This window comes from Musca autumnalis, unplaced genomic scaffold (genome assembly GCF_047663935.1).
Source record: "Musca autumnalis isolate F117 unplaced genomic scaffold, ASM4766393v1 scaffold_2, whole genome shotgun sequence".
Lineage (NCBI taxonomy): Eukaryota > Metazoa > Arthropoda > Insecta > Diptera > Muscidae > Musca > Musca autumnalis.
In genome coordinates, this window is record NW_027411755.1 from 144426557 (window position 1) to 144452280 (window position 25724).

Consider the following 25724-nt stretch of genomic DNA (forward strand, 5'->3'; position numbering starts at 1 on the left):
TAACATTTTTTTACTACGATAACATAGTAAAAATTAGTAGATTCTTGCAGTACTGGAACAGACCAATTATATCGAAAATATCTAATGTTGGGAATATCGATGGTTTGCCAGCTCTACCGGCAAGCAAGCAAGTAATCGACTAATCGATAATCGATTAGTGCATTACCTATCCCATCTCGGATTTCTATTTACAGATCCCTGTGTGGCCCAAACTCCACCAGTCTCCAGTCTTGTTTCTTTCTTATAAGATTTCGGTTGTCTGGCGGTCGTCTTGTTTGCAGTTGTAAATAAACAAAAACAGATGACGCATTGACTATAAAAACTAAACAATTTTTACCAACCGTAACCGTGGAAATTAGAACAAAATTTAGTGAAAACGCGAATAAACTAGCAATGAGAAAATAGATGGATCCAAAAGTAATTGCCTAAGGCAAGCCTAGCTTTCTCCTGCTTAAACCAAATTACATGCTAAATTAAAATTGTTATTGTGCATTCGCAAATTACCAGCTACCAGCTGTGTTGTTGTTTGTTTTCGGCGATTTGTGTATGTTTGTGAATTATTAATCAGCCCCAAAAAATAAAACAAAAACCAACAGCATCATTTTGGTATCCAAAAAATAAAAAGCGGTGGCGTCGACGCCTCTGCCGCGGAACACTGTTGTCGTCATCATCAATAAAAGCTATTGTAGTTTTTGATTATAAATTTGCATTTGTGGGCGTATGGTTTTTGTGTTGAATAAAGGAAAAAGTCAACAGCTAATACTTAACTACTTCGATCTGGTTCAGTGCAGCAATATTTGAGATCCAATCGTCTCAGCCTTTGTTAATGTATGTTTGAAAAACAATGAATTCACAGACCAGTATTAATGATCCAGAAACTGCACCTATTGCTGCTCCTCGAACAGCAGGAAGGGCATCATCTATGATGCGTTCCTTCGGTACACTTTTCGGTTCCAATAGCAGTGTGGAAAGAAGACCACCATCGCAGAATACAAATGAAAATGGCTATGTGGAATTCGGGCAAGATCCTGACCGCAGTGGTAGGACGCTGGGTACATTTGCTGGCGTTTTTAGCCCAGTAGCCCTGTCCATGTTTAGTGCATTGGTATTTATTCGTGTCGGTAAGTTCAATTCTTAAAATATTTATATTTATAAATTTGTTATTTACTTTCGTTGTTTCTTTATTTTTTTGTTACGCTTTCTTGCTAGAGCTTAATGAGGTTAGTCATTCATATTCATTGATTGATGACACTGTGTTGGGTATTAGTCGATTATGTTCATACACATGAAGGTATTGTTAGAAGGTACAACACTGCTCTATTAAATAAGTTGGTCGTCGTCATCATCACCATCAAATGAAATGAGTTCGGTCGGCTGTGGTTCTTTTGTTATTTCTTAACGGTTGTGTTATTTTGGAAATAGATAAATGGCACTATGATATCACATTCGATATCAATGTAGTGTATTTTTAAAATTTAAAAGTAGGATTCGAAGAAGTTCTATTTTAACTGCTTGTTTCGTATGGGTTAAAGTAATCTATATAATGGCTTGAAATTATCGGAGTGTCAAAGCCCCACTTGTAGTCAACGGCTAATAGTTGTTGGACGGGAAAAAGTGTCTTTAATAAGAAGAAAGAAAGAAAAGAGAAATAAGCACAAAGAGATATTAGGATGAAGTTAATGATTTTATGTAGTCTATTCTAGCAGAAGTTTTAAAACGTCCTATGCTAGAAGCAAGCCCTTGGAAAAGACTAAAGGCCAAGTACTACCTAAATCAATTCATTTGATTTAGCCAGAGTTCGAAAATAAACAGTACACTAACATAGTGTACCGCTCCGAGTACAGTATCACTAAAATATTTTTAGCGTTAGTGTTCCGGAACACAAACACTAAAAAATATTTTAGTGATACTGTTCCGGAGCACAACGATAAACGTAGTGTACCACATTTTGGTACACTAAAAACGTTGGGTACCGCAGTCGGAACACTAAAAATCGTAGTGCTCCGCAGTCGGAACACTAAAAATCGTAGTGCTCCGCAATCGGAGCACTAAAAATCGTAGTGTTCCGCAGTCGGAGCACTAAAAAATCGTTGTGTACCACGTGTCGGAACACTAAAAAATAACGTAATAGTAATGTACCACACACGAGTTTATTATGATTTGCGAGGAAAATTAAATATTTATAATTTTTGAGATAAGTACAAATTAAGACATAAAAACTCAGATAAACCTCCTAAATCCATGTGTGTATGTATACATATTAATTAATAACGTTGGGAACTTAAGTAGAAAATATGAAAAACATTGATTCGGTTGTTGTACAATGGCGCACTACAAGTTGTAGTGTTCTGACTGTGGATACATGAGTTTATTATGATTTGTGAGGAAAATTAAATATTTTATATTTTTTTTAATAAATACAAATTAGGAATAAAATTTAATAGAACACGTGAAAAACGCCTCATTTGATTTTTGGAAAATGGATCAATAAAAATCGTAGTGTTCGGCTGCGGAGCACTAAAAATCGTAGTGTTCCGACTGCCGGATCACTAAAAATCGTAGTGTTCCGACTGCCGGACCACTAAAAATTTTAGTGTTCCGACTGCCGGATCTCTAAAAATCGACACAATGGAACAATAAAAATCGTTGTGTTCGTCTGCGGAGCACTAAAAATCGTAGTGTTCCTACTTCCGGATCACTACGATGTTTAATGTTCTGCAGTCGAACACTACGATTTTTAGTGCTCCATTGTCCAAAAACCAAACCAAACATACATGGATGCAACATTTTATCTTAATTTTTATTAATCAAACTAGCAGACCCCGGTCCGCGTTGCTGGCCCGTCGTAATGAGTTTTAATTCAAAAGTAGGTATTTTCTACCTCACTTCTTTGGTCCATTGTCAAACCGAGAAGGATTTTAAATTTATCAACAGATTTTGTCTGTAACCTTTCTTTTCTCTTGCGGACTTTGTCGGATTTTTCGCCAATTTGTGCCTTTTAGGATTTATTATCGTCCATGTCACTGTCTTTATCCTAAAGCGATCTAATAATAAAAGTTAAAAAAATGATTAAATCGAATTCTCCCGCTTATTTAGACCTATATGTTTTAGCTTTTCATGGCTGATGTACCGTTGAATCTCACCATTTAAGTACATTTGTAAATATATAGTTTTTCTTGATCGGGGGACAACCACCATTGTCTCGAAAACTAATTTCCAACCTGATGCACTCATAAGTTTAACAAATACACCGAATATAAAATAATAGGCCCCGAAATTCGTCTAGAAATATATAGCATTTTGGACCACGGGACATTCCTGAATATTTTCTGAAAATTAGGTTCAGTAGTTTTGGAAAAATAATGTTCTGAAAAAAGTGGGCGTGGTCATCAGTTTTCAAGATATAACATATTAAAAAAAGTGGGCCTGGTCCGGTCCTAGGGTGCACACAACTTCATTGCCTACCAAAATGTATGCTGAAACCGATATAATCATAATACATATTGCGTTTATCAGAAAGGCATGGGGAAGGTACCCCACATTACAACGGCAAACATTGAGCTTTTGCTGCAAATTTTATGGAAATCCCTTCAGTAGTATTGGAGTTATGACATACTAAAAAAACAGGTTTGGTCGGGCCTATAGGCCCCAAAGAAGTACCTAGATTGTAGATTAATCCGTAAATTTTTATTCCGATACATACATAATTTTTGCAAATATAAAGTTTTTTTTTTAAATATCGCATAGGGGAGGTACCCCGCCCCTCTTGAATTCAATAAAATATGTAACCTGTTTTCGGGGGCGTGGTAAACTTTTCTTTCCAAAAAACCTAAGTTGGGTTATGACAGCATATTATTTTTATTCATAAAGGTAAGGCGTTTTTTTAAATATGCCCTCTTCAAAATTCAAGAAAATATGCCTGTACATTCTCTGACATTTTCACGAATATCGGTTCAGTAGTTTTGTAGATGTAACATATTTTAAAAAGTGGGTATGGTCAAGTCTGTGGTTCTTAAAAAAGTAGGTAAGGTCGGAGACACAACCACATTTGTCTCCCAAATTAACTTCCAAATAGATACATTCGTAATTATTGTAAATAGAACATTTTTAAAAAAGTAGGGTATAGGGAAGTTCCCCGCCCTTTCCGAAATTCAACTGAATTTGTAGCCTATTTTAAGCGGGGACCATCTCTGTACATTCCCTGGCAATTTCAGAAAAATCGGTTCAGTAGTTTTTGTAGAAATGATAAAAATAGAAAATTGAAAAAAGTGGGCGTAAAGGTGGGCATGCTCAAATTTTCTTTGCATAAAAATCCAAGTCGAAAATCGGTCCAGCCGTTCTCAACTGATGCCATTACCAACGAACGATATTTGATTTTTATTTATAAAGATTTAAAAATTTAGACAAATCGCGATTTTCTTGAAAATCCCCTGTAGATATAACCTAATTAGAAAGTGAGCGTGGTCGGATCTTAAGTCACAAAATAAGTACGTAAGGTTGGAGACACAATCGCCATTGACTCGCAAATAAATTCCCAAAGCGATACATTCGTTGCAAATATTGAATTTTTACAAAAATAGGGCCCCTATGCCCTACCCGCCCGATCCGAAAGTCAAAAAATATGTAGCCTATTTTTATCGGGGTCCAACCCTGTACATTCGCTGAAAGTTTCAGGAAAATCGATTTAGTAGTTTCGTAGATATAACATATTTAAAAAAGTGGGCGTTGTCCAGTCTTAATGCCCCAAATAAGCACGTAAGGTCGGAGACACAACCGCCATTGACTCGGAAATTAATTTTCAAGGCGATACATTTGTAATTGTTGCAAATATTGCATTTTTACAAAAATAGGGCATAGGGTAGGTACCCCGCCCGATCCGAAATTCAACCAAATATGTAGCCTATTTCAACCGGGAGCCATCACTCTAACGTTCCCTGCAAATTTCAGGAAAATCTATTGAGTAGTTCCGTAGATATAACATATTTATAAAAGTGGGCGGAAAAGTGGGCGTGGCCAATTTTTCTTTGCATAAAAACCTAAACTGGACTATGACTAACATTTCCACAAAAAATTATCCAAATCACTCTAGCCGTTTTCAACTGATTCAATTACCAACAAACGACAATTGAGTTTTATATATAAAGATTTTTAATCAAATATTAAATTTACCTAAGAAAACATAATACCTTTATTATTTTTTAGTGTTCCAACACGTGGTGCACTATGATTTTTAGTGATCCGGCAGTCGGAACACTAAAATTGTTAGTGCTCCGCAGTCGGAACACTAAAATTTTTAGTGCTCCGCAGTCGGAGCACTACGATTTTTAGTGCTCCGGCAGTCGGAACACTAAAATTTTTAGTGCTCCGCAGTCGGAACACTACGATTTTTAGTCCTCCGCAGTCGGAGCACTACGATTTTTAGTGCTCCGGCATGCGGTACACTACGATTATCGTTGTGTTCCGGTACAGTATCACTAAAATATTTTTTAGTGTTTGTGTTCCGGAGCGGTACACTATCGTAGTGTACCTATCCACCTTGGTACGGTACAGAACGGTACGGTACGATACCATAGTGTTTATTTTCGAACACTGGATTTAGCATTTGAATTAGGTAGTACTTGGCCTTTAATCTTTCACATGAAACTGAGCGTGAAAAAAGCGGCGTATTTCATTGTGTTTCTACCTTTATATTGTAATTGTTGTAGCAACGCATATGTTCGTTCATATATCTTTTTCATTATTTGGTTTCTCTGTGTCCAGATTGTGCAACCTGGGCCGTAGAGCTAAGATTTATATGCCACACTCGCATAACTATCCACAGACCGGCTTATTGCTTTGTCCATAAGGTTTCTTTGTCATCACACCAAGTTCTGCCGGCAAGCGACCTGAAAACCTCGTTCCTACGACGATTTTAACAGGCTGTCGAACGTTACACCCAATAGGTATCTTGTGGTAGTTAGTGGTCGGAATCAGGACACCGCCGAGCAATATGTTCAAGGGAAGCTTAATTTCAGCCGTTCAAATGGTGAACTGTGTGGCAGTGGATTTAGCGCGGATATTTTCATATTCCTCCGACGGAAGCAGTGCAATAAGTCAGCTATGTAGACATTTAACCTATTACATATGTCTTCGACTATAGGACCCGACGCCAAAATCGCACAACCATCCGCATACATTATGATTTCTGGAGGGTGTGGGATTTCAGAAAGGCAAAGGTTAAGCTGTTCCCGAGATATCAACCCGCTTTGGGGAACTGCCGGTTTCACTCTACAGGTCTTAGACCTGTTATTTCTAAATTTCAAGAACGACTAGGGTCCACACATTTAATTGATTACCAAATGTTTCAAACACGACTTTCCTCGAACAGCTTGGCATAGTCGACGGTGTCGAAAGCCATGGATAGGTCAAGAGCCACCATAACTGTCCTGTCGCATGGCTTGCTTGGGTTCAGTCCTCGACGGATATTTGTGGTTCATCCACCTGTTTCATCCAGTTGTTTAAGCATTACCATTAAGATTACGTATTGGCCCCACGCTTTGGATGATTTTGCGTTTCGGTTGACATCTCCAACGACGCTCATCGCAAACTGTGGTACCACCACCTCCTTGAATGAGAAGGATCTTATACGGCGTAGTACCTTAAGACTCTCGGGGTACGGGACACGCGCGCCACTTCGGATCTGTAACGGACACTCCGTTGAAATTAATAGGCATTCTATAATCCTTCTTTCCCGGATTCAGGAGTGATTTAACAGTTGCTCATAACTTACGGGTTCTATGTACCGGATTGACCCGAAACCAAAAGCTTTTCGTCCAGCTGCTGGCAACCCAGCATCACACCTATGCTGCTACAACAACAACGCTCATTTACTAGTTCCATCGTCTCTGCTGGGAAATTTGGTCTACTTTCGAGTACTTGACCAGCAGGTAGCAGTGATTGGTAAATTCTCTGAAATTTTGCCAAGGCTTACATGGTTCAGAAAATTACTGAGGTGAGAAGTTATGAAATCTGGTGGTCTGTTAACGGAGCCGATGATGTGAAAATGGTTGCCAGGTCATGTCATTTATCAAACCGGGTGCCACAATGGTGCTGTCTGGCTTGCTGTAGCCAAGGCCTATAGAAGGTCGGCCATTCAGAGTTCTGTTAACAACTTATGACAACAAACATAATAGATTTTATATTAAGTGTGTCTGCGTACTCGATAATTTGTAATAATTATTACAAATTATTACTGAATGTTGTTTTTTTACACAAATGTTCAGTAAAAGAGAATGAATTGAGAAACTTGTTTTGAAATTTTTATTACTGAGAACTTACAATTTTTACTGAAGGAATTTTGTTCAGTAACATTTTGTAGCTTTAGGCAGTTGTCAAAAGTTTAAAATATTCAAATATCATAATCGTAAATATTAATCAAATTGAAAATTTTTACTGAATGTTGTCTTTTTACTTTTTTAATTTTTTCCTTTGAAAGAGTATAAAATGCTTTACTCTCTAAAAAGAAGTTACTGAGTAATATTTACTGAGAAAGTACAAGGAAAAACCTATTATTGTGATTGAGTTTCTTTGTATTTTGAATCACAATAATGTTTTTGACAACAAACATAACAATCAGGTGGGTTTAGTGTCCAACTGTATAAACTGTGGCTGTAGCAATCTACTCGTAAGAGCGTCTTCGCTCACCTGGCAAATGTGGATGATTATGAGCTTTAAAGTTCCCTAGTACCAGGTAATTGCCATCCAAAAGCATACTAATATCAGGCATGTATCTCAGGACACAACTGTTCGTCGGTGGTATATACCCATTAACTCTACTCGCCAGTATTACACCTACCTGCTACCCCCATACATTCCATGTATGGACCACTAGGGTGAAGCGCAAGCGAGATAAGTGTGTACTTGAGATACTGGTGTAGAAGTAAGGAAAGTCCTCCTCTGCTTTCTGTAGTTGCAACCATCATAACGTTGCAAGCTAAAGGTGATAGTGAGCTTTGATTCCGGCATCGCGGTGACCATCATGATGCTTCGTGGAGATACGACGAACTTTTAGATACACTGGTAGAGGTTCTGGTGCAGCTACATAAATCCTATCGTAGTAGTACCGGAGGCGATTAAGACCAAATCAGCCTAATCCCAGCGCGTTCTTTCGTACCGGATTGACCCGAAACCATAGTGTTTCAGCGGCTGCAAACACAGCATCAAACCTATGCTTCTACGTAGGTTTCATGCTGCTACAAAAACAACCAGACCAGCCTCGGAAGTGCACCCATTTCGGTTTCGGTTTATTCGTAGTTCATATTCGTCCTTCTAAATTTTCATTGGTGTCGGCTAGTGTTTTATATAAATGTTCCGTCGATCCAGGGGAGATAGGCACATGGTCCTAGACTTTTCTTTCACTGAATTTTTTTGTGACTGTCATTTTTATTCTCTGCCACCCAATATATCTAATGAGCATAACATTATCCGTTGGTTCTTAGTTATATAAGAAACGTTTTATTATTGCCGACAGTACTAGTACGTCTGCTTCATTTAAAGCTTGAATAAGTTGATTCGTCTGAAAGAAAGAACCATTGTGGGTGTCAAACAACGTGTTGATGAGACTGGCTATTCACTGTCTGACTGATATCTATAGCTTTACAATTAAAATGTCAATACTCGACCTTCAATAATGTTCTTAATGATAAATATTATATAAGCTATGCATACTTTTTTTAAACACATTGATTATCAGCTTCTTTTCAAATCAGGGTACTAATAATTCTGTTCGTTTTTGTTTTAGGTTTTATTGTGGGCAATGCTGGTTTATATGTAACACTATTACAGTTCGTAATCGCCTACATTATATTATTATTCACTGTGGCTTCCGTATGTGCAATTTCTACAAATGGTGCGATTGAAGGCGGAGGAGTGTATTGTAAGTTATAAAAAACGCAATTTTTTGAAATAATTTATTTATTTATTTTTCTTTTGTGTATTTTAGTTATGATAAGTCGAACCTTGGGCCTAGAATTTGGTGGTTCAATTGGCACCTTATTCTTTTTGGCCAATGTTGTTGGTTGTGCTATGGCCATATCGGGTTGTGTGGAAGGTATTATGAACAACTTTGGACCAGGTGGATATTTCTCTGGAGAAGAGGGCTTCTTGCCCGATGGATCATGGTGGCGTTTCCTATTTTGTACTTTAATAAATACCTCAATGCTGCTTGTATGTCTTATCGGGGCGTCTCTGTTTGCAAAAACCTCGGTATTAATTTTGGGCATAGTCACAGTGTGTTTGTTCGCCACCTATATAAGTTTTTTGGCTGAAGGTCCAAAAGTGGTAAGTCATCTAAGCTTGTTTTAAGTGGGATTTATTATTGTGTAGTTTTTGTTTTATTCATAGCTCATAAAGAACAAAAACAAATATTAGCAAAATATACACACATAGAAATTAACATTTATATTTTACCATTTTGTTATCACATTTGTAGTATTATATTTCGTTTGTCTGTTTGTCTATTATTAAGACCCGGTAGCTTATCGTCAATAATTGTTTGTGTATAGAAATTTGCTTTGAATATTTGTCCGTTATTAATAATGTACATATTAACACATTTAGCGATGATATATTGCAGCCCAGTTATTGAGTTTGTTACTCATAATTTGTATCGTTGATTGTAATGTTACTTACAATTTTTGTATATTCTTTTTCGGTCATGTTATCAGAATATTTGAAAATCTTTTTTTCAAGAAAAATCCAAAATGAACAATGCATTGATAAGTATGAAAAATTAATTATGAGGTCACATATTGATATCTTTTGTATCTAACAAAATTTATCAATTAATCCCTACAAAAGTTACCTGTAACGACTTGAAAGTATTTTTTCTGCTATGTATGAGTCAGTATAGAAAGGAGGAAGTAATTTGTTATGCATTTAAATACTATTAATATAAGGAGTTAAAATGTAAAGATACTAAATATATCGTGCAAATACGACCTATTAGATATTGTGACGTACATGACATACTTTTCGTATGAACAATACATACATTGAATACATAGTAGCCCAGTAGAAAGTGTCTTGAAGACAACATTGACGAATCGTTTAAGACAATGGTAAATCTCTGAAGACACCTTGCAGACAGCAATGTGAAATCATCGACGAAATTTTCACACAAGTGTCCATGTGTTCATGCAAGACAACTTGAGCGACAGGGTAAGCGAAGTTGTCACTGAAGGCAACTTCGATGACTAAACTCCCTACTTTTCGTTGATGACAACTTCGATGACTAAAAACCCCATATTCCGTTGACGACTCTTCCACAGACACTGTATTGCTATTAGTCATTGATGACCCAACTAAAGACAATTTAATTTATGTTGTCGTGTGTCAATTTTTTTATTAAATTATAAAATTTAATATTTTTACAAATTTTATCGTAAGTGGATAATACTTAGCTCACATATTTCCACCAGTCACCATTTTCTTCGAACTTTGGCACACCGTACTTCTTACCCCAGCCGACTGAGGGGCGATCTACATATCCTTATTTATGGATTCTGCAAAAAGAAACTATGATAAAACAATTTTGTAAATTGCCACTAATATTTTCTAAAATCTTACCGAGCTTCATATTGGGATTTTCAACCCTCTGCTTTGACTTCAACCTAAATACACGAATTTAAAGAATTATTACAATTATTTTAAATGCAATTTAATATACTTATTCTAACTTACCCTTTTCTAGTTAATGCACAATAAATAAATACAGTTTAGTTCGTTACGCCGTTTACGAATTTTATATTATTACATTTATTACAAATAGAAAATTTTCTAATTGCATAAACATGTGTACAATAATTGCAAAGCACGCTTTTTAAGCATTTTTCGAGTTTTTTGCCAAGGCACACTGCAAGATATGGTCATGCAACTTGTCGTACATGACAATTTCGGAAATTTCGTCAACGCATCGGCAATGAAAATGTCATCGAAGAGTCGATTTTCTACTGGGTAGATTTAATAAATATTAGAATGACCCAACCCGAATTTTATACCCTAAATGTGTGGGGATGGTATAATATGTTAATTTTGCCCAAAATGCGACTCGGAATTTGAGTCAATTTAGCCCTGTATTCCCGGTGTAATCTAAACCTTGTAATCACTCTAGAGGTTGCAATTTTTTAGGTCAAGGTCGGCAAAACATATCTTTGGTCCTGGTAGTGCTTTGGAGACGAGTTTGTCACCATTTTTTAAAGTATAGGATCCCCCCCCCCAACATTCATATGTATACAGAAAAATATTTTAATAAAATGATACTTAACAAGTAAAACACAGCATAATATGAAAGTTTCAATTCACATATTATGGGAATTGAAACTTGCATCTACGGACAGACTGAATGTATTTAGAGTCTTTTCTGTATTTTGTGGCCCTTTTTGGATATTTGAACTTGCCGACAAAAATATGTTGCGGATGAGGTATTTGAAGGAATGGACCGACTTACTCCATTATGGAAGTCGATCTTATTTTGGGAGTCATAACTTTTCAATAGATATTGCGCCCACTAGTCATTTTAGTGGGTCATCGTATTACTGGCAGGAAGCATGGACTTGTCCACGGAAAACTTAGTATCGCTGTAAACAGAACCACAACGAACAGCATCGGTATATATTTCCAAAGGATCTTCGAACATTTAGGGTCTGCACTTAGTCACAAATGTTGAACTTTTGTGGGGGAGGTTCCCCAAGGGGAGGACCGATATGGGTCATTTTAGAATTTAAACTAAATTTGGACAAAATATTAGCAGATATAAATTTTGGACCAAATTAGTTGCCCCGTTCAAGAGATATCGTGCATACCATTTTACTGAAATTTTTTAAATATTGGGGGAAGTACCGGAGGTTGTGGACCGGTATTGCCCATCTTCGAACTGAAACTAAGTTTATACAAAATATGACGAAGCCCAAATTTTAGACCAAAACGGTTGATCAGTTTGAGAGTTATCGTGCTCTCCAGCCACTACATACGGTGCCATAGGGGTTTTTACACCTTTCGAGCTGTTTTCTCAAGAAGTATAGACTTGTCCCTGAAAAAAGCTTTTACCGTCGTAATGGAGCGGCGAATGCAAGTTGCTTTAACAAAAATCAAAGAGTTTCGGGAGCAGGTCTTACATTTTGTGGAGAAGGTAATCGAAGGAGTGGTCAAATATAGTCCATATTCGAACCTGATCTATATCTGGTAGATATATTAAAATGTCTAAAGTATGGACCAAATCGGTCACTCCTTTCAAGAGTTATTTTGTGTACAATTTTTCCGAACATTTTTGATCTTTTGTGGGGAAGTACCTGAAGTAGTGGAGCGATTTGGCTTATCTTCGAACTTAAACTAAGTTTGGACAAACTATTACGAAGGCCAAATTTTGGACCGAATAGGTTGATTCGTTCGAGAGTTATCGTGTGCTCCAGCCAGACAAAACGACAGACAGATGGACGGTCATGGCTAAATCAACTCCAAATTGTCTGAAACGGATTTCGTCTAAACATACTTGGGGTCTAAGACCATTATTTCGATGAGGCACATTTTGCCCTTATTAAAGTGTATATACCCTCGTTAGCATAAATGCTGAGGATATAAAAAGTGGATGTTTATTTTTAGACTAGACTTTCATTTTAAGACTAAGAAGAAAGAATGAAAAGCCGTATGGGATTTAATAAAAAATAACAAAAACCATTTTATTTTAATCGACAGTTTGGTGGCGAAGAGAAGATTACAGTGTCGAATTAGATTTCTTGCCGATCATCAGCATAGGCTTCGTATTGAACAGCTTAGGACAAACATATTTGTCGAGGACCCAACCAGAGCAAGCCGTGTGATAGAACAGTTATGATTGCGCTTGACTTATCAGAAACCTTTGATACTGCCAAGCACTCCACGCTGTTTGTGAACGTTGAGCAGACTATCCTTCGGCTAAGTTTCAAACGTGGGATAATCAATAACACTGTGCAACATTTTTAAGGTGATCTTGTGCAAACAATTCGAACTGAGGATTTTTTGAAAGTACAGACCCAAACGACAAGAAACCCTAGTTGGGTTTTTTGTGTCAGATCCAGCTCGGATATTATGGCCCCATCTAAACATGGTTAAATATTGAGTTTTTAAAGAAATTTGGTGCTATATCTCTGAAACCAATGCGAATCTTCTACTGACCTCTGAAGCAAATTTGTAGATAAAGACAAGAATACAATATTTGGAGAAATAATGAACTCGAAAAACTACATTTATTGCCCCAAATTTCAAAATATATGCAAAAATACCACAATTTTTATACATTTCGCGCCGTATCTCAAAAACATTAAATTTTTTCTGAATATTTTCTTTTGGAAAAATATTCCCTGGAATGTAATACACAACTCTTTGGAACGTGTCATTATTGTAAAATGCCTCTATCCCGTTGTTTTCAGTACATTTTTCAACGACGATTTAATAAAAATGTCAATAATGTAGTGAAATCCGAAATGCGAGAATAAACTGTTGGTGTGAACTGTGTTTGAAATAAGTGTTGTAAAAGATATGATGCAAAATAACGCTGAAACAACAAGAAGCATTTTAGAGTTTCAGAATGTTCTAAAGAATTGTTGAGAACTTTATTTGGAAGATTTTTGCAAAAGGTTACTTGGTTCAACTCCCAATAGTTTAGCCGATACTGACCAGAATTTCAGCAAATATGTAAAAATTTCTATACTTTATAGATTTTGATGCCCTAGATGGAGTTTTTCTTATGTGGTTTCTTTAAAAGATAAGTTCTACTAGTTTATGGCTACAATATTGCTAAAGACAGCAAGGCCAAATTCCTATTCGTTTCTGAGATAAAGGACTGATAAATGCAAAAAATATAATATGTTTTTTGGCCTGGATGGCTTTGTATTACACTATGGATTTATAAATAAAATAAAAAAAAAAATAAAAAAAGTGTAGATTTAGCCCGGTTTAGATGAGGCCATAAAATCCGAACTGCATCTGACAGGACAAAACCCAACTAGGGCTTTTGTAGTCTAAATATGTACTTTCAAAAAATCCATACTAGAAGTTGTTTGCATTTTCAGTGTTGCATAGTGTTATTTATGTGGACGCTACTCATACGTGAAATTCAGCAACTAGAAGAAGATACAGGGATATGAGGTTGTAAAAAAGTCACAATCCTAGTGAAGATAGAGAAACCTTGTTGACCAGAGCTATGAGTCGCCATTGTGGTTCGCGAATATAAGAGCAACGCGATGGAAAAATATTCTAACCTGTCAGAATGCCGCGCTGTGGACTGGAAGCCTCCTCATGTAGAGTACAGTAACGCAATTTCATGCACTCGTTGCAGTACTTGCTCGGGTGTTACCGTGAGAGCCATCCGAATCACCATATGGTGGATAGGGCACCAGCCATACAACCAACACTACACTCCCACTCACCCTGCCATGTCAGATGGAATCCTCATGATCTAGAAAGAAACTTCCAACGTTACAAGAGGGAGCCCCTAGATCAACAAGCTTATCAAGCAGGTTTAAATAGCATTCACACGTATGTAGTCGAAGATGCTATAAAAAACTATCGTGTGAATGGGGTCATCGGAAACCATCCACCATCTGTAGTAGAGTTGTGTAGTTCGCGAACGAACTAGTTCAATTGAACGACTCACGTAAAAGAACGACTGAACTAGATCACTCGAAGTCGTTCCTTACAGTTCAGTAGTTCAATAAAAGAACGAATAAAAAAATGTCCGCTGTTTCAATCGCTTCATACAAAACACTGGGGCCCAATTATGTGATTCGATTCGATCGTGAATATACTCGTGAATAAGTTTTCGACACGAGAAAAAAACGGTATGGTAAGACTCGATCGAAATCGTTGATCGAATGTTTCGAGAGTAACCGGTAATCGAACTATGTGTTCTTCAGAGAATGTTATGAAGGTAGATGTCAAAAAAATGTGTTTATTTCAAAGCAAAAACTAAAAAACAAAATTATGGATGAAAAATGTAAATATTTGTGGATTTTTTTGAACAATACCATGGCACAATTATCCAGGTAGTGGCATCGTAAAATTTTGAATATGTTATGTCAAAACTTTCTTTATGTTGTTGGGGAAATTACAACAAAAATAATTTTTTTATAAAGGGATTTGACTTTTCATATTCGATCAGCTGGTGTGATACCACTACCTGGTAGTTCTGCCATGAACAATACATTGAATAATAATTTCGGAATGAAGTTGTGCTAAGAAAATATGAAAATTAGTAATGTTTGGAAAATTGTTTTGACATTCTTGTTACAGTTTGCTAATACATCTACCTTAATAATTCTCTCTCAAAATAAATGAGAGAATTTGGTGGGTGTTTTGACTTAGCCTCTCTGAGAAATTATTTCCTTTGGTAAACAACGGTGGATGAAATGTTTAAAATGCACTTTATTAAAACTTGTTCACCTATAAAGTGAAGGCTATTAATATTAAATAATTTTTTTGTTTTGCAGAAATTCATATTTTTTCAACTTGTATTTTAACGACTGCAAACACTAATTTTTGGTTAATGATAATTTTATCACAATTTCTCAAAACGACTGAAAAGGACTTTTCCCAATTTCTCTTGTTATTTTGTGTAAAGAATGCTCACAATTATTTACTAATATCATTTTTCCTCTATAAACCGCCAATAAACAAAATTTTTGAGCACTCGGGTCGAAACAACTCGATATCGAATCACGTAATTAGGCCCCTGATCTAGTTCAATGTGTCTAAATGAACGCAACGGCAAACGCGTATGTTTTTACATATTGTCTTAAACAATGCTTTCGATTAGGTATGGGGTAAAAGAAAAAAATATGTTGCCAACCTCTTACGTTAAGACCGTTACATTTTGCTAGTTTTTCTCAATCGAAGGGTGCAAATTTGTTCTTAGAAAGTAATATGTCTGAAAACAGAAAACATAGTGGAATTTGGATGCATTTTAAGGAAAATGGATCTAAAGAGCGACATGCAAGTATTGCCATTATTGCTGGAGGATCTATTGGCAATTAAAATAGACACATGAACACAAAGCATCATCATACTCCTTTGGTGGTGAAAAGGCAGCAACCGCCTCTGAAACGGCAGCAAATACACAGAACTCTGAAACTCTTTACTTCGAATCGGACGCTGTTGGAGTAGAATTGCCAAGTACAAGCGCTCAAATCCGCAATCCTCAACAACCCATTACACAGTACATCCGGAGACCGCCTCCTATAAAAAAGGCTGAAGAAATTGATCGACAGGTCCTAAAAATAGTTGCAAAAGCCGTCATGCGCTACACATAGTTGATGAGCCAGAATTCAAGAAATTAATATAACTTGTGTCACACTGTCCTGCGTATACTCTACCAACGAGAAAAACACTCTCCCAAAATTTATTACCAACAGTTCATAGTGATCTTCTGTCAACTATGAAAGAGGCAGTGCGATCAGCTTCAGGAATATGCCTTACCACGGATGGATGGTCCTCTCCCTCAAACACATCATATATGGCCGTAACAGCTCACTTCATTGACAGTAATTGCGTACTCAGATCGTACCTATTGTTCTGCGAGGAATTTAATGAAGACCACACTGCTGACAATCTGCAAACATTTTTAAAATCTTTAATAACCGATTTTCAGATTCATAACAAAATTATAGCAGTTGTGAGCGACAATGCGTCAAATATAACGGCCGCAATACGCCAATGGACAATGGAGAGGAATTTGATGTTTTGCCCATACAATGCCGATTTGGATTATTTGAAACAAACACTCTTTATGCCGAGAGTACCATCCTGGATCTAAGGTTTAAAAGAAGAGGCTTCAAAACCGACATGGCATATAATAACGCCTTAAAAACCTTAGGAGTAGGATTATTTCCATACGTTTGTCCAGCGATGCAGGAAACGAGGAACGACAAATACCACAGACATCAACTTCTCAAAAAGCCTTCGAAATTTGGTCTGTCTTTGACCAAGAAACTAATAAAATTGTGAATTCTGACAATAATACGGCAGCAGGTATCAGAGAACTAGATAAATACATCAGTGAGGAGTACCTCGATCGAAAGAAGGACCCACTGGAATGGTGGAGAGAAAGAAAACCCTTATATCCTCGTGTATATTCACTAGTTCTTAGACGTCTTTGTATTGTAGCGGCGTCTGTACCCTACGAAAGAATTTTTTCTGGAGCAGGGCAAATTATAAGGGACAGAAGAAGACTTTTTCAAGCCGGAAAAAGTTTTATCATTAATATATGTTCACAGTAATATTTGAATTTAATATTCACAATAATATCTATCTATGATTGATTTAAGAATATTTTTTAAGCTTAGTCCCAATTTACATTAGGCGAGTTTACTTGCGGCAATTGTCAGTTTGATGGAGAGAGAGGTGAGGTATATGGTAACCCTTTGCCTCTAAACACCTTCTCTCACCCACAAACTGACAATTGCCGCAAGTAAACTCGCCTATTGTAAATTGGGACTTAGCATATACATATGTGATTAAAAGTGTTACCAATTATCTTCAAGATAAAAAAGTACAAGATACATGTGATTTTAACAATAATTGAAACAGAATTTTATGTTCTCCCTTTTTTTCTAAAGAATTATTAAAACATTTCTGAATTTTTAATACATACATAATATTAAACACATACATGGTTACATAATAGTCAGAGGTCGGAATGGGCATAACACTGCTGTGGGGGGAAATAAACTGAACTACTGAACTAAAAGAACGACCTAGTTCAATCAAAAGAGCTGACCTAAAAAGATCGATCAGCTAAACGAACTAGAAAGCACAACTCTAATCTGTAGCAGCTGAAAAGCGTCAGATGTCAGGACAAAGCAGAGTAGTTTTGGCTCAACTACGCTGAGGATGGTGCAGCCGTCTCAATTCATATAGGGCAAGGATCGATGACACCGTGCAGAACATCTGTCCAGCATTCGGCACAGGCCCGCACGACACACTGCACCTTTCTAACTGCCCTGCCAAACCTACTCAGCTAACTCCAGTAGATCTGTGGTTACATCCCAACGAAGCAGCGGCATTCCTAGAACTGGAGATAGACCCGGAACCAGAAAAAGCAGAAAATAAACGTACAGACATAAAATAACATCCCATCTATCGCAGCTGCGGCACTGGCCCGCGCGACTCACTGCATCTTTTCAACCGTTCTGCCAAACCCAATCAACTAAGTCTAGTAGCTTTTTGCTTAAAACCCAGATAAACCTAAAGCTAGATTAAGCAGGAGAAAATGTTTTTTGGGCTGCACATCTGGGCGGGTAACCCCTTATCACTTGTTATTCAAAACAAAGGAAACAATTTGATGGACCTGGAAATTAGAACACAACAAGATTCCACCAAAACATTCACGAGCATATAAAGAGCAACTCAGTAGAAACCGTAATACATGAGGTTGTCGGGCACATTGAATATGGAGAATTCGAACTTTATTTTTCCAGCTTTTAAAATAAGTTCTCTGGGTTGACTATTACAGTTTCCGTGCAAACCTTAAAATATCACTTCCATTCCAAAAATTTTACTGATTTAAATAAGAAGTTGGTAGCTGACTGCGATCAAATATAAAACATATAACAAAAGGCGTCAAGCTATCCCAATATTCCATTTTGGTCTACAACAATGGTCTACAGCAATGATGAACACGAATAGAGCATTTGTATGGTGAATTGTACGAAAACGTAAAGGCAAGTGCTCATCTTTTTCATCTATGGTTTACAATAAAAGTCCAAAAGTCATGGGTTACCATTATGTGAAATATGTAATAGGAAGGGAAACCATATCCAAATGGCACAGAGTACAAATTTATACTTGGATAGATATACGAAGTATTTGATATTTGTGCTTGAAAATCCTTAGGTTCTGCGATTTAAGAAGTGTGACTATTCCTGTCTCGTTTTCTTTCTCATTATATTTTGTTAACAATGTACCAATATTATAGCTTAATTTTTTTTCATAGATGTGATATATGAGACTTCTCAATGATTATATATTTTTCCTTTTTTCCAGGTTCCTACTCCCGATGAAAATATCATTCTACCAAATACCACACAATTAATCTACACCGGCTTAAATACAACAACGTTAACGAATAATTTGGGCGAGAGTTATGCTCAGGATTATACATCGAAAGGAAAAATGGTTGATTTTGCAACTACTTTTGGTGTCTTATTTGCTGGTGTGACTGGCATAATGGCTGGAGCTAATATGTCGGGCGAATTAAAGAGTCCATCGAAAAGTATTCCCCTGGGAACATTGTCCGCAGTTGCCTTTACCTTCGTTTCCTATGTGATTTTATCGTTTTTAATGGCCTTCACCACACCCCATGAAACAATGCAAAATAATTATCTCTTTTTGTTGTATGTCAACTTTTGGCCACCATTTACAGCTATTGGTATTTTGACGGCCACATTTTCAACTGGTTTGAGTAATTTAATCGGCTCCAGTCGCATTTTGGAAGCATTGTCAAAAGATCAAGTGTTTGGTTCATTTTTAAATTTCATTCTTAAGGGAACATGGAAAGGAAATCCAATAGCTGCAGTTGTCTCCAGTTGGGTGTTGGTGGAATGTATTTTACTGATTGGATCTTTGAATACAATTGCCCAAATCAATTCGGTATTATTCATGTTATCTTACTTGGCAACAAATTTGGCTTGTTTGGGTATAGAATTGACAGGAGCTCCTAATTTCCGACCATTATTCAAATATTTCTCTTGGCATACATGCCTGTTTGGTCTGATTGGTACCTTGGTGATGATGTTTGTAATCAATCCCATTTATGCTTCTTTAAGTATTATTTTGTGTTTGCTATTGGTCATAGCCCTGCATCTGTTTTCTCCAGCCACACAATCGGCACAGTGGGGTTCAATTTCACAGGCCTTGATGTTCCATCAGGTAAGTGGGGAGGGCTCCTTTTTGGAAATTCCTATTAATTTGTTATTTTAATTGTATTAGGTCCGTAAATATTTACTTATGTTAGATCCTCGAAAAGATCATGTAAAATTCTGGCGTCCACAAATGTTGTTGCTGGTTTCCTCACCACGTTCCAGCTGTCCTTTGGTAGACTTTGTCAATGATATGAAAAAGAGTGGCCTCTATATAATTGGTCATGTACGCGTGGGTAATCACACTGATCTCGATGATGCCACCATAGAGGATAATAAGCAATGGTTGTCATTTGTTGATCATATGCGTGTTAAGGCTTTTGCAGAAACTACATTGGCCAAATCGGTACGTGAAGGTGTACAACATTTAATACGCCTATCTGGCATTGGTGCCATGAAACCAAATACCATAGTTTTAGGATTCTATGACAACGAAGCACCCAAGGATTTCTTCCAATCGTAAGAGCATTTTTACAAAAGATTTGTGGAGTGGTTTTGTAATTAGATTTTATTTTTTTTTAGATCTACATCACCCTACAAAACAGATGGATTTAATACTGGTGAAATGCAAAATTTCCCCATACGACGCGATGGTGAAGAAAAACACATTGAAGTTACGGAATATGTAGAAATTATAAGTGACATTTTGCGCATGAAGAAAAATTTGTGTTTGTGCAGACATTTCCATCGTTTGGATAAACATTTTATATCAAAGTAAGTTGCAACGAGTTAAGGGGAGGGTTAGATATCCACGATGCCACAATCTGCAACATTTTTGAGTTTGTTATGAAATATGTAAAACAAATCTATTTATGTATATCTCTTCTTTTTAGGAGCAAACATGTAAAATACATTGATGTTTGGCCCATCAATGTGTTCGATCCTAAAACTGAAAATCCTTTCGATGTTGTCTCTCTGTTCATGATGCAATTGGCGGTAATTATGTTGGCTAAATGGAAACATTTAACATTACGTGTATTTTTGTGTGAAACCAATGACACAAATACAACTGCACAATTTGAAACACAAGATTCGAACCTACCGCAAATGGAAATATTCTCTCGCATGAAATTAGAACAGACACTGAAATCATTGAGAATAAATGCCCAGATAATGGAGGTATGTCAATTGATCAATAAATTCAATATTTTTATTTCTACATTTCTTCTTTTATTGTTATTGTATTTTAATAGATTCAAGAATGGGCTCGTGATACTGAATTTACACGTCATTCTCGTATATTGAAACAATTTACACAGTCAGCCGAAGCCACCGGGGAGAGTTTAAACGAAGATAATCTCAATCGTTCCTTGTTGTATATGCAAAGGTAAGAAGATAAAAGAATGCCATGCTAAATCACCTTAACCTACATATGTATGTATGTATGTATGTATGTAAATCAATCACTCAAAATCAAAATCCAGTTTCCTGTGCAAAAGTCCATGAAAAATATTCTTTAAATAGCGCCCTTTTTTGTTCTGATAATTTATTAAGTTATTCAACTGCATCTAAAGATAGAGGTCTCCCATAAAATAAAGACCTTTCAAGAGGTATTCTTTAGAATGAAGGCACCTTTAAAAGTCTTCTATAGGTAGAAGACCCTCCTAGAGATCTTCTATATACAGAACACCCTCCAAAAGGTCTTCTATAGATAAAACATACTGCAAGAGGTCTAGAAGGTCCCTCAAGGGGTCTTCTATTGGATGAAGACCCCTTCAAGAGGTCTTCTGTGGATAGAAGACCCTTCAAGAGGTCTTCTATATATTAAAGACCACTTCAAGAGATCTTGTATAAGCACAAGATCCTCCGAAAGCTCTTCTTAAAATAGAGATCTATCCAAGAGGTTTTCTATAAACTGAAGATCCCTCTAAGAGGTCCTCTATAAATAGAAGACCATTCCAAGGGGTCTTCAGTAGAATAAAGAGACCTTCACGAGACCTTCTTTAGGTAGAAGACAGTCCCAATACCCTTCTAAAGATAGAATATACCTCCAAGAGGTCTTCTATAGATAGAACACCCTTCAAGGTGTCTTTTATAGGATGTATAGCTCTTGAAGAGGTCTTCTGTAAAAAGAAGACCCTTCCAAGAGGTCTTCTATAGACTAAATACCTCTTCAAGAGATTTTGTATAAAATGAAGATCCCTTCAAGAGATCTTTAGGTAGAAGACACTCCCAATACCCTTCTAAAGATAAAAGGTGCTAAACCGAAGATCCCTCTAAGAGGTCTTCTATAAATAGAAGACCCTTCCAAGGGGTCTTCAGTAGATTAAATACCCCTTCACGAGACCTTCTTTAGGTAGAAGACAGTCCCAATACCCTTCCAAATATAGAAGATACCTCCAAGAGGTCTTCTATAGATAGAACACCCTTCAAGGGGTCTTTTATAGGATGTATAGCCCTTCAAGAAGACGCTCCCAATACCCTTCTAAAGATAAAAGGTCCCTCAAACAGGTCTTCTATATATAGAAGACCCTACAAGAGGTCTTCTATAGAATGAAGACGCCTTCAAGCTGTCTTCTATAGAATGAATACCCCTTCAAGTGGCCTTCTGTAGATAGAAGACACTTCCAAGAGGTCCCCAATAGATTAAAGGCCCCCTTCACGAGGTCTTCTATAGGTAGGAAAATACTTAATATACCCTTTCAGACTAAATTAGCTGTATATTGACACTTAAAAAATTGTAGACATACATAGCCTACAAAATTCATAGAAAAATCCATGAAAAATGGATTTTTGGGCTGCACGTTTGTTGGTTACCCGCCATAACAAATTAATCTCTATTATTATTTATGTATTTCCCCTTCTTTTCTTTAACTATTGTATTTTTGTCTACTTTCAGAGCAAATCAAATTATACGGGAACGTTCGGATCAAACAGCTTTATCTTTCATATATTTGGCTGCCCCACCACCAATAGATTCAGCTGATTTCCAAGAAAAAAGTGCCCGCTATATGGAATTATTGACAGAATTAACAGCTGAATTGCCACCTACTATTTTAGTACATGGTGTTAGTACTGTAACTTCAACAACTCTGTAAACGGCGTTTCCACTCAAACATAACTCATGGCTACGATGAAGCGAGCGAGTGACGTGACAATTGCGAATGAAATATTTGTGAATTAAACATTAATATTTTTAGTATTTTAATCTTCGCTGAAACAACAATGTAACAAATATAAAGAATATCATAATGTATAAAATGTTTGTTATTGTTTTATTAAAACAACATCAGCATTTTTATTATTATATACATACCTACAATATATTAAATATTATTATAACTATTATTGTACATTTATTAATATATTTACACCAATGTTTTATTTTAGAAAAATCTTATTACACCACCACCATTATTATTATATTAAGTAGAATATTTTATTTTTGATCTTCTATTTTTAATTTGTTAACTGATATCATATTTATAGTAGTATTTATATAATACATGCATACATATTTCACATATTACCGAAAATCATATCACAAATGTAAAGATAAACTTCCCTATCACAAATTCCAATAACTCTATACATTTTGTTTTTTCTGAGATTTATTTTTAAAATATACACATAAGTAAAAAAAATATTTTTTGTTTAATTAAAATAATGTAGACAATTTCTGACCGATTTGTGTTGATAACAAAAATGAAAAAACGGTGGTTCGTGCCTGTCCGAGGAGAAAAAGCCAAAAGATGTAATCATAAAATTTCTTTTGCTGTAGATTTGTTGCTTTTAATTTTAATTATGAGAACAAATTTCTAGAGTATTTTTTTTAATCTTTTACTATTCTCGCAATTTTCTTGACCCACTTTTGGTAATTGTAGTGATCTATTTGTGTTTAAATACGTTATTATATTTGTTTACTCCTGTTTATTTATTGCATTGTCAACCGATTAAAAAAGGAGAATATGTACTGTTCAAATTGTAAAGCAAATCTACTGCAAATATTTGAATAAATGTGATTTTGAACATGAATAATTCCTTAAATAAATGTGCGTTTTTTTCGCTTTAGCTGTATATGTGCTGCTATTTTAACACATAAACAATGTTATTTGTGTATGTAAATAGATTTTGATAAGGTCTATCGGAAAGGCTGTTGAGGATACTAGGAGCAGCACGTTCACCATGGAATTTGTTTTTTTGGATAAGTTTTTTTTACCCTATATCCTTAAATGGCAAAGTACAGCCATTTTGGTCGGAAAATATAGCTAATATAGTGAGGTACCGTGATAAGAGAACAACAAAAAAAAAACATTGTTCCACAACATCTCATACGGGACAAGGGAGACTTCTCTCATATCAATGAGTGCACCCCGATTCATATTAGCTCAATGATATGGGACCTACTGTTTATCGCCGAGTCCGAACGGCGTGTCTAAAGACACCTCTTGTAGAGAAGTTTTACAAGGCTGAAATACTCAGGAATGTCGCCAACATTACTGAGGGGTATTTTGCCACCGTTGAAAAATGTTTGATGTTGCCTGGCCGGGGAATCGAACCACCGACCTTCTGCGTGCAAGGCGGGCGTGCATACCATTGCACCACGGTGGCACCGTGATAAGAGGGCTATGTCAAAATGGGGATTTGTGGCGACAATTTTTCGTAGAGAATCTTAAATGAGAAATTAGAGGTATTTGGTTGGAAAATGTAGCTAAAATCGGGAGATAACGTTATGTGGTCAAATTACAGCTAATTCAGCTGGTTTTATTATATGGATGTTCGTCAGATGGTGCAGTTCGTGGTTCATACGACGCCGATATTCACCATCAATGAATATTGGTACATTAATCTTCCGAAGATTTTTTCTCTCAAACACGCCAAGTTCTGTCTCATATGCTTTCGTACCTACGTACCATGGTTCGGATCCATACATATGTACATAAGTATGGGTTCTTGTTGTAACAGTGTTTTTATTTTATATTTGTACGTTCATTTTCTGCTTAATCTGGCTCTCCCGTGTGGGGTTTGCTAGATCCTCCATCGGGACCGTCCCATTGGCGAACGTTCATCATAAATTTATATGGCGGACATCGGGGAAATAAAATACCCGGCGGTGACCAAAATCTAGCCTAAGGGTCGGCAGCTGGTCCCTTAGTACAAATGGCAGGCAGAGGCTGAGACAGCTGGAATGGCTGCATTTGAAATACAGAAGGCGCTGTGGGATCCACAACTTCGGCTTCTGCACAGCGAAAAACTTACACAACAGCGACTGTATCCACATTGGGCGGCTGTAAACAGCGTCTGACCCGAATCGAGCGGCTGAACACAGAAGGAAAACTATAAACCCTTCAGAAGGCAACGGGAAACCGCTGAAGTACTCTTCCTTGAAAATCATACATTATAAAGCCTACAATACATAACACACGGCCCTCAGTCTCCGGCCAAACGAGGGTGCTAAGAATCCCCGGAGGTAAAACCAAACATAACCTAAAAATCGGAACCTGGAATGTAAGGAGTCTTTTTGAAATCGGAAAGCTTAATAACACCATAAGTGAGATGAAAAGACTCAATATAGATATACTTGGAATAAGTGAAACATGGTGGGAAGAATGTGTAGATTTCAAGTCACAAAATACTCATGTAGTATACCACTCAGGGAATTTAGATGGACATCACCGAAAAGGCGTTGCAGTAATTATGAAAGACGGTATAGCTGCATGTGTTGCTGGATATGTTCCGATGTCAGACAGAGCTATGCTTGTTAAAATTGATGCTAGCCCACTTAATATAAATATTATACAAGTTTATGCCCCAACAAGTGATTCAAGTTCGGAGGAAATTGAGCAATTCTACCAAGAA

The 25724-nt window shown here is 36.6% G+C and overlaps 2 protein-coding genes across 2 annotated transcripts in view; one reads left to right on the forward strand and one right to left on the reverse strand.

Moving 5' to 3' along the window:
* Window positions 1-25724, reverse strand: part of LOC141394700 (zinc finger matrin-type protein 5) — a 345637-nt gene that overhangs the window by 66619 nt on the left and 253294 nt on the right. The window lies entirely within an intron of this gene.
* LOC141394688 (solute carrier family 12 member 9) lies at window positions 199-23916 on the forward strand. The gene is made up of 9 exons (XM_073969466.1): window positions 199-1121; window positions 8780-8914; window positions 8981-9318; window positions 19051-19935; window positions 19996-20384; window positions 20448-20639; window positions 20759-21044; window positions 21119-21252; window positions 22765-23916. The coding sequence occupies exons 1-9, from the start codon at window positions 845-847 to the stop codon at window positions 22961-22963; spliced, it is 2835 nt and encodes a 944-aa protein (XP_073825567.1). The 5' UTR covers window positions 199-844; the 3' UTR covers window positions 22964-23916.